Source organism: Bactrocera dorsalis, chromosome 3 (assembly GCF_023373825.1).
Source record: "Bactrocera dorsalis isolate Fly_Bdor chromosome 3, ASM2337382v1, whole genome shotgun sequence".
In the NCBI taxonomy this organism is placed as follows: Eukaryota; Metazoa; Arthropoda; class Insecta; order Diptera; family Tephritidae; genus Bactrocera; species Bactrocera dorsalis.
Genome location: NC_064305.1, coordinates 64,025,051 through 64,035,516, shown reverse-complemented (window position 1 = coordinate 64,035,516; position 10,466 = coordinate 64,025,051). Strand labels below are relative to the sequence as shown.

General features: G+C 36.0%; 1 protein-coding gene across 1 annotated transcript; it reads left to right on the top strand.

The window, feature by feature from the left end:
* Positions 1-1,890: 1,890 nt before the first annotated feature.
* Positions 1,891-3,779, top strand: LOC125777637 (piggyBac transposable element-derived protein 4-like). The gene is made up of 3 exons (XM_049452725.1): positions 1,891-2,944; positions 3,040-3,584; positions 3,696-3,779. Exons 1-3 carry the CDS (start codon positions 1,891-1,893, stop codon positions 3,777-3,779), a joined length of 1,683 nt encoding a protein of 560 aa, XP_049308682.1.
* The last annotated feature ends 6,687 nt before the right edge of the window (positions 3,780-10,466 follow it).

The following is a 10,466-nucleotide window of genomic DNA, read 5'->3' as shown; positions in this document are numbered from 1 at the left end:
AATCTTTTTGAATGAAGAGATCTTCGCATTATCATTCACTAGTTCTTACTACAGCGGTTATTGTTCGAGTTGTAATGTTGCAGTAACAATTTAAAATCTAATCAATATATAGTATTAATGCATGGTTTAAAAATAAAGGAATTTTGTTCCTTTATTTTAAATGTAGACAAAAAAGTTGAAATTTGATTAGAAATGCGTAAAGACTTTATCGACTACTCAATATATTTTCTTAACAGCCCTCATTCGCATAACATTCATTACTGCCACTGCGTTCCCTGCTATCGAACTCGATAATTATTTGTTTGTGTACAATTGATTTTGGGCATCTTCCAAGCCATGCCGTAAGCCGGTCAATTAAGCGTTTACATTATTCAACGCCAATTAAATCAATGCTAGTTAGATGACAACAAATTGATCATAGTATATCAAAGATATTCGTCCCTTCAGAGCCAAAGTCTTCTAATAAGGGACAATGCTACCACCTAATTAAGAATGCAATGAATAAATCCTTCCGCTTCACTTAAGTGCGTTTCAAAGATTTGTCTATAAATCCCTACTTATCACCAAGAACGCTATGTGTACAAAAAACGCATACACAAGTATATCTATATAAGTAGATATGTATGAGAGTATACTCATATACCATTATGTGTGGGAATGCCGACTCGCATTTTTTGATTACTGTGTATTTGCTGTTACATGCATCGTTCAATAAAATTAAGATTATCGTTGTAATTGACCTTCGGCAAATTGTCCGCCACAGCTGAGCTCAATATGGATATAAGTAGCTGTAATCGGCAACAACCATAACGTGGCCGCAGCCACCATTTCCCCTCGCTTCTACCCATAACACGAATGATAATTTATAACTGCTTAATTTGGTTAAAGCTGGCATAGGATAATATTTAGCTTGCCTCGTAGTATGTGTTGACAATAATTTCAGGCAAACTGTTGATAGAAGATCGCATATAAAACGTAATAAATAATAAATGTTTACTTCTGAATGAAAATTAAGTGCTCCGAGCAATGTTCATTAACGCGAAGTGTGTTGAAAGTTTCAGTCCCTGGGCTGTTGCTGCCATGGCGAGCGAATTAGTCAAGTGACATGTGATTACAATTGTTGTTGTGGGTGTGCGGCTATTGTCAATTAAACTATTATACTATTTGCCTTTTGGTCCTTCAACTATTTTCTCGTCAGCACGTATGTACTTGTGAATGCATCTCCTTATATATTTACGTATAGATGTCGATCAAAATAATTTTTCTAAACGAAGTCTTCGTTTTTCTCTTTCGTGCCGATTTTCAACACTTTGCAACTGTATACAAATTTGTTCACTCTTTCTAAACTCTTTATAATGCTTAATCAAAATATTTTCGATTGCAAATACTAATGATGGACTTCATTCGGAAATTCTTCTATGCAGGCAGAGAAGGTATTAAAAAAGTCCCACAAGCAATTAGTAAAATTAAACACTCAATTTAATAAAAGTTTTGTTTAACCCTCCGATGTTCATATGGGTCTGGCCAGACCCATTCGATCTTTAAATGTATATAGATCTTTTATTTTTAATATCTGAGGCTTCTTAGTCCATGAATTCCTAAAATGTTAGTGTGCTAAACACATTGAAGTAGCAAAATTAAGATTTTTGCTATATTTGTTGTAAAAATAATAATTTTAAACTAATTTCGTTTATTAAGCTCACATGGGTCTGTGCAGACTCATATAAGCTTCTCATGTAAATTGGTTAACCGTTAGGTGTAAACAACTAACCTGTTAGCGGAGGCAGCGGCAGAGATAATTTTTTAGTTGACATTTGACAATTGAAGTGAACACGTGTTTTTTAATTAGTGGGAAGGGTTTTTTTTTAAATAAAATGGAAACAAGTAAATATGGATGAAGTTGATGTGTTGACGCGTTTGCTTCGTAAGCTAAACGCAGCAAATGTGAGTCCGGAAGAACGTCAGCGACTTCAGGCACAAATTGAAGAAATTATGGGACAGGAGGACGATCCATTTGAAACAAGTGGCGACGTAGAAGATGATGAATATTTTCCAGATGAAGATGACTTCGGTGAAGCATCAGATATAGAACAGGAAATCGAGTTAGAGGCTGTTCTGGATGAAAACCATGATGATATTGAGGATTTGTATAGAGAAGCTATCGCCCTTGAGGCTTCAACTACAATGGAATCATGCAGCACATATATTACCCAGGGCCTTATATACAGGTCGAAAGATGGTAGAATGTGGAATTCAAATCCTCCACCACCTGGAAGGCCTCGTTGTCACAATGTTACAACTTTTACTCGTAAAGGGCCACTACGAGGAGCGTCACCGAGTCATAAAGCTCTTTTCAAGCTATTGCTGTCTCCTGAAATCGTAAGTATCATAGTGCGGGAAACCAACAGAAAAGCCGTTGAAGCGTTTCGTCTATGGAATGAAAAGCATCCCAGTAATAAACAGCGTTCTTGGGTAATGACTGACGAAGACGAAATGTATGCTTTTTTTGGGATGCTACTTATTGCTGGTGTATTCCACTCGAATTCTCAGCCAGCGAAAGAATTGTGGGCCAGCTACAATATGCCAATTTATAAGGCCACTATGTCATTGAATCGGTTCAAGAGCTTAACTACTTTCATCCGTTTCGATAACAGTGGTACTCGTGCTGAGAGGTTGAAGCAAAGCAAAACTGCTGCCTTGGACGATGCATGGCTCATGCTGATGGCCAATTTAGAGAAAGCATACACTCCGGATTGTCATGTAACCGTCGATGAACAGTTATTTCCATATCATGGGCGCACTCGATTCACCCAATATATTCCGAGTAAGCCGGCAAAATATGGCATGAAAGTGTGGTGGATTTGTGACTCTGTTTCAAACTACCCTTTGAAAGGTATAATTTATACTGGAAAACCACCAGGTGGCCAGCGAGAAACGAATCAAGGTGAAACGGCTCGTCATGAAAATTGATGCAAAATTATATGGACAGCGGTAGGACTGTTTATGCTGACAATTTTTTTTCAACATACAACTTGGCAGAAATGTTGATGAATCGTAGAGTGGCTTTTGTCGGTACCGTAAGAAAAAATAAGACCTTCATTCCGCATGAATTGCTTAACCCGAAGCGTGATGTTAAAAGCACTTTATTTTGTTATCACAATAATAATATCGGTCAGTGCTCGTATATGGCAAAGCCGAAAAAGCCAGTAATTATGTTATCCACTGCCCATTACCGTCAAAGCACCGATCCATTGAAAGGATTCAAGCCAGATCAAATTTTGGACTACAATAAATTTAAAGCGGGGGTAGATACAATGGATCAAATGTTGACTGGCTATTCGTGCAAACGCTCGACAAACCGTTGGCCACTGGCAATGTTTTATAATATGCTGGATATTGCCGGTTTGGCCTCATTCATCATCTATGACGAGCTGAATCCGGCAAAGCAGAGTGATAAGAGGCGCTCATTTATCATTGAATTGGCACGGCAGCTAGTTATTCCACATATGACGAAACGGGCGACTAACCCATTAGTATGGAGGTTTGCTCATATAAGACAAGCAATGAATCTTTTCAATATCAAGGTGAGTATGAATTATATACACACCTACATACATATATCTCCGCGTATAAAGATATGTGTATGCATGTATTCATATTTACTAATTTAAAATAAATTATTTCGCTACTTTTAGGTACCGGAATCTTGTCCATCGACATCAGATGCAACACAGCAACATTCATATGCTCAAGTTGATTCAAAACGGTCATCGTGCTAGCATTGTGCTGCTTCTTCTTCGAAAAAGCGACGTAAAACTCGATATAACTGCAGCAAATGTAATCGTCCCATATGTCTTAATGAACATTCCATGCAACTATATAGTTGTAAACCCAATTGCTCTTCATAATTAATACTAATCCGTTCAAATAAATAAATAAAATTATTTTTAAAACCGTTTTTCTTACATTATTTTTATGGGTCTGGGCAGACCCTTATGATGCACTTACCGCATCATAAGGCACCGAACATCGGAGGGTTAAGAGTGCGGAAATGGTTATGGGTATGCTTTTCACTGAGAAAATCAGCTCAGATAAGAAAGGAAAGGATTAGCTTTTTGTAGTAGAACAATGAAATTTTAAGGAGTGGTCATATTCTCAAAACAATTCTTTAAGGTAAGCCTATATTCTCGAAATGATATCAAATATAAATGACAAAATTTGAAACTTCTTTTAGTAGCAATGAACTGGCAAACCTTGAGATGAGATTTGCAATAAAATACAATCGAATAGTTTTTAATAAAAGTTTATTAAGTGGCTTCTGAGTGACTTAAAATTCTATAATAAGAATATTAATATGGAAATTTGAACGTTTAGTAAAAAGATTGATTGATGGCGTATGATTAACATTTTAAAATGCTCGCGATCTCATACGTATTTAAAGAATAATTACGTTATCGTGTTTATGAGAGAAGGGGCAAGCTTTCATTCGATTTACGACATTCTAAGCACTAAGACACACTGTATAATAACAATCGTTAGACAAACACATCTATGAACCATAGCGGTAACTTTCGCCCATCGAGCTTGAAGAAAAGCGACAGAGGCCGAAAACTTCAGTAATATGTGCAAAGCACTATACAAAACACCGAATTGCGGTTGGAAGAAAGAGGATTGTTTAAAAGCAAAATTACAGTTGCATTTCTTCTTTTTCCGTGCTTTTGCTTCATATGATTTACCTATGGTAATATTATTACAGGTGCTCGCTGATGGCATTAATGCTGCTGCAGCTACTTATTTGATTTTATTTGATTTAAAACTTTTTTGTTTCTGTGATCATTCTTAGAAAACGTGTGTATCTGCATATAAGTATATATCAATTTATTGCTATGCAACATTGTAGGGTCTTATCGGTAAGCGCTGATACTGCGTAATGTGAAGTCTTTTGGTCCTTTCAAACAATCCAAGGGGACAACAAATTATGGCTTTGAGAAGGGAGTCGAACAGAAACCTGTATTGAAATCTCCATCTAACTCTCACACAGGCGCCAATGGAGAAATCGGTCCTGTTCTTGTAAAGGAATACACTGATATAGGACTATACGTATATACAAGCTTAATATATACAGTTAAGAAAAATAAGTAAATAATAATACTTTATCTAATTAATTTTTCGTAAGTAACTGAAAACACTTCTTGCCTGTGATATCCGCGTGTCACTCTCCATTGCAGATAATCCTCATCGCCACTTCACAGCGTACCAGCGTTGTTACGGCGGACTGACTGCGGAACGAGCGCCAGTTTTGGCGGTTGAGAAGATGCTGGCAGCGGCCGTTTTGCTGCAAGGGTGGTGTGATTTATAGTACGGTGTTGTTACTGTAGACCACCAGACCGTAAAGTTGAGCTCGTTGATAAATGCAGCAGCAGCACATTGTGGAGAGTAGCTGAACGATATGGCATAAAGCGACCGACGCTGTATATAGAAAGGAATGAAAGGGAGGTTAAAAAGTTAGAAATATCGCACATGTTTTTTTTAAAGAAAATAAGATGGCATAATGCCATAAACAAATTCTAAATTTGCTTAAAAAATAATGTAAACTTGCGGATGAACAAGGTCTTAAAATCGTATCTGTAAATTTTCGCTTACCTATCCTTTACTTAGTTAAATAATTTGGTTGTTTTTAATTAGACACTATGTTGATAGTTATCAATTTAGGTTGTGATCATCGAAGTATAGTATTCGGAGTTAAAAAATATTCTTCGACTTACTTGTATCCATCATCCTCTCATCCTCTCATTGCGACGTCTCTAAACAGTTATCATTATATATGTAGATATATATGTCCAAAGGACGATGAGTCATAATATAAGGAAGCGTGGCAATGACGTTCGACCAGTTAATTTACATATATATTTGCTCGCAAGTGAAAAACAAGCAAGGAATAGCAAAGTACGAGTATAACTGAACTTTTCCCACTCTTTCAATTGCCGGAACCAAAACTAAATATTGTCCCGATTCTACCCTTTTGTAGCACACAGACAGACTACTATCGGAAAAAGATTCTCTCTGAGTTTCAATTATATATCTCCCGATTGACCAATGTTTTCGGTGAAAATTTAACTACAAGCACTGGGTTCACATATTCAGTACACAGGGACTTGAAAAGTTTTGGTTCGATTTACACAATATTTAGTCAGAAGGTGTTATAGCTTTAAATGCATTACTCTTTCAAGGTTTTGTCCTGATATATTAATTCATCATTGATGCTGGAAAGTGAAAATGGATGGATTTTAAAATTGTGTTATATGTAATGGAAGGTAGGCGTGGTTGTTATCCGATTTCACTTATTTTCACACCGCAAAATAAAAGTGTCATTACAAAATTTGGTTGCAAGCAGTCGGTCGGGTCTCGAGATACGTGATTTCACCCAACAAAGGAGGTGCCGCGCCCGCCATCTATTTTTGACTTTTATAAAGCCTTCTTATACCATCTAGCGAGTAATATTGAATGTCCCTGTTGCAACTAGTTCCTAATTTATCGCGCTTTTAGTAGTTTTTAACAGTACCGTTAGTACCGTTATATAGACTGATTAAGCTCAATTATGAACTTGAACTTCTGTTTTGCCAAGGAACGCGCATACAAGGTTTCATTAAGATATCTTTACGAATGAACAGACAGACAAGCAGTATTTTATCTCATCTCACTTATTTTAGCTACATATTACACTCTGTATCAACCAGTTGCAAAAGTATAGCAACTGCCAGTTGTGGATTCAAAATGATACATATTCAATGTGGCGAGTAATTTCATATTTTTAATCTTAACATAAACATTTTTCTACGAAAATAAATTTCACTTTTCTCTATACATATATTTAACTACACTTACACAAATACAAATAATTCCATACATTTTGGCATCTCTGTGGACAGCCAATAGCATCACCTGCGCAGGGTTCTCAGCTCCCGATGATTTTACTTCCAGCGAGCACTCCAAACATCACGTTTAATAAATTAACATGCGAAGGCCCGGCCCCAGCACCATTGATCCATACAGTAATTGAATCAAGCGAGTGGAAGCCTCATGTAGCGTAATTGTGCAGAATGATTATGCAGAGTCATTGAAGAATCTGAAATGACACAACAAAACAAACATTGAGGTATAATTATAGGTTTTCACATGAATATACTGTGTATATGTGTGTTTTGACCGGTGAACCACCGTCAGGGATGTAGTAAATATTGTCAGTTGTTCAATTTTTCAATTAAATACTTATAAATTGGATAGTCGAAAAAGTATTTTCGTATTTTGTCAATAGATGTCGATGCAGTCGTATTTCTTCAGGCTACCAATCACATTGTATCATACGGTATCATACCATATAGTGTAGGGAAAAGCGAAATTTTTAGGTTCATTTAACAAAAAAAAATTAAATTTGGGGAAGTTGAAACAAAGTTACAGCTTTTCGAAAATGAGTAAAAATATTGAAGAAATGCGCTATATTTTTGAAATTTTTGAATAAAAAAAGGAAGATGGAACATTAGTTCGCTTGCCGCCGTTCTGGAAAGTTTTATGTGAAAGATGCACCTTGCTATGGTCGACCTATCGTTGAAAATGTCGAAGAAATTATGGAAGAGATAGACCAGGACCGCCACACATGCAGTCATGATATGGCTAAGGAACTTTACATTCATCATGAAACGGTTTTGAATCATTTAAGAAAGGTTGTCTACAAAATCAAGCTCGATGTTTTGGTACCACATGAATTGTCTGTGAAAATTTTAATGGACCGAATTAAAACCTGGGATTCTTTGCTGAAATGAAATGAAATCGAACCATTTCTGAAGCGAAGTGTAACAGGAGATGAAAAGTGGATTAAATGCTACAATAATATGCGAAAAGACCATAGTTTGGTGGGATTGGAAAGGAATTATCCACTATGAGCTGTTCCGGCATAGTCCTATGATTGACTCCACATTTCACTGTCATCTACTGGTGAGATTGAAGCAAGCTATAGAAAAAACGGCCAGAACCGATCAACAGAAAGAATTTCGTCTTACATCAGAACAACTCCAGAGCACACACATCTTTGATGACTTCGCAAATACTGGGAGAGCTTCGCTGGAAGTTTTGATGCATTCTCCATATAGCCCTGACTTTGCACCATCGGACTGCCATTGGTTTCGATCAATGCAGAACTGATTGTAAGCGACAACGGATGAAATTGCCTGGTAAATATCTCATAACGATAAGAATTCTATAGACTGATTACATGTATGCAGAGATGTAGGTGTTGACATGGAAACTGTTAAATAATGAGCTGGCTGGAGCCTCCCATATATTTTCAACAGAAGAGATGTGACTATATTTTAGTAGTGTCTCAGTTGAAGACTGGGCTCAAAAACACGTTTTTGGACTTAAGACCTACAGCCACTAATTTACTACAGATGTGGAATAACTTTTAAACTTATTTTCTAAAGGAAGTTATGGAAAGATTTTTTCTTAATAGTGGGAGTATATATTCTCTTATCAGTATCATTGAGTTTTTTAAGAGAATATTGTAGTTTTTACCCTCAAATAAATTAGAATTCTCCGTTTTTTTTACATTTCTTGTCACACATTCTCATAACGACACACTAAAAAGGCAGTTAAATTAATAAACACATCAACGCACTTGGTTTGGGCAGTCATGTACTAGAAAACTCTTGAACCCAGCAAGAGTGACGGTATCAATGTATGTAAACAACAAGCAACCGTAAATCGGAAGTCAAAAACTATCAGGCCGATAACTGCCAATATTGGCAGCTACGGAATATACCGCAAATATCCGTAGACAGATGGCTGGTAACTGTAAAGATGGCATATGACTTCGTGCTGGCAGCCTTCGTTTCGCCTACAATTACTAGTCGTGGCTTGTGGTTTTGACACAAATGTCTGCAAGAAGCAACGTCTGTGCGAGTATAGTTTTGTATGTATGTGTGTTTTAAACGTGTACTTATTTGTCTGTATAGAACTTGATTATAATGAATATGTTGTAATATAAAATATTGTTCATTATCCTTGGCGTCGCTCTAACAGCCTGCCATTGAGACTTTCTTTTGACATTGTTCTATACTCTTGCGACGGGATGTAACATCTTTAAGGTTTTAAAATAATTTTTCTCGTAACTTGGTAACTATTAAACTAGCACATGTGATAGCTGTATTGAAAACGAGTATGATAAAGAGTTAAATCATAGGTGTTCATTTTGTGGCATTAATTATTGGTGATGGAAGCTATTTGAAACAGTAAGAATCATTTAAAATTAGAGCTTAGTTTTAAAATTTTTAATAGAGTCGTAGTACTTCTCACTTATTCAACACGACACTGGTATTACCTGTTGAACAAGCAGAGTTGCAAATAAGAAGAAAAGGCGCGACTAATGTAAGTGAAGAATTTCTACCCAAATTATGTTTCGTACAAAGTGGATGTACATAATTACTTACTCAACGTGCGTTTGTAATGTATATGTACATGTATATGTACACACTTTGAAGCAACTTTTTCTTCTACCGAATTTTCATAAAATAATTTCAAAATTATTGCAGCAACTGAGTTGTCTCAGCTTCATCAAATGTTGCTCATATGCCATGGATGTACGAGATTTATATGGATGTGCAAAGTGAATGTATTTTTTCTTTTCCCTGCCTTCTGCAGATGTGATAACTTATGCAAACACTTCTTATTCTAAACAATTTATTAATATATATGGTTCAAAAGGATTGGAATGGAAATATTGTTATACTATGTACCAAAATTATAGCTTTCAAATGTGAGCAATGTGATAAAGTTCCTTTGATGATATTTCAGGGAATTAATAACTGAAACTTTTTTGAGACTCCATGAGAAAATATAATGACTTACGCCCAAAAGTCCTTTTCACCTTCCCTTTCAATCTTCCACAATGCAGTTCGCCAAACGAAATATAAAAGTTAAATGCCAAAATATATCGTTTTTCTTATCAATAACTGTTAAAATGCACAGTGGTGCAAAATGAATTATATATTATAGATTGACTTATATTAAGTGAAAAAGTGAAAAATTGTTGCCCGTCACCAAGTCGCTCTTGTGTATTTTCAATCATCACCACTTATTGGAAAACTTTTATCGCAACGGGGCCAAAGTGCTATTACATGAAGTGCATGCGTACTCCAACACAACCAGCGACTTCTAAATATTCCATGAAGGATGCACTTGACGGTTCTAAATGTTCTATGAACAATTGTGTAAGCAGTGGTTTTTTGCTGTCTCAGCACGAAAGAGGATGTTTCTACTCAATGCACTTGATGACATCAAAATTTAACGAGTACGATTTTCTTTATAAGCAAGTTCATAAGATAATAATAGTCGTCCAAACCATGCAAAATTATGCAATTATACAGGTATTTGCGTTGACATTCACCCATATACATATAATGTAGACTTAAAAA

Excerpts from the sequence above, each read along its gene's own strand:
- LOC125777637 (XM_049452725.1), top strand. The coding sequence starts at position 1,891 with ATGGATGAAGTTGATGTGTTGACGCGTTTGCTTCGTAAGCTAAACGCA. Across the intron at positions 2,945-3,039 it reads CCAGCGAGAAACGAATCAAG|AAATGTTGATGAATCGTAGA; the intron begins GTGAAACGGCTC and ends ACAACTTGGCAG. Across the intron at positions 3,585-3,695 it reads TGAATCTTTTCAATATCAAG|GTACCGGAATCTTGTCCATC; the intron begins GTGAGTATGAAT and ends CGCTACTTTTAG.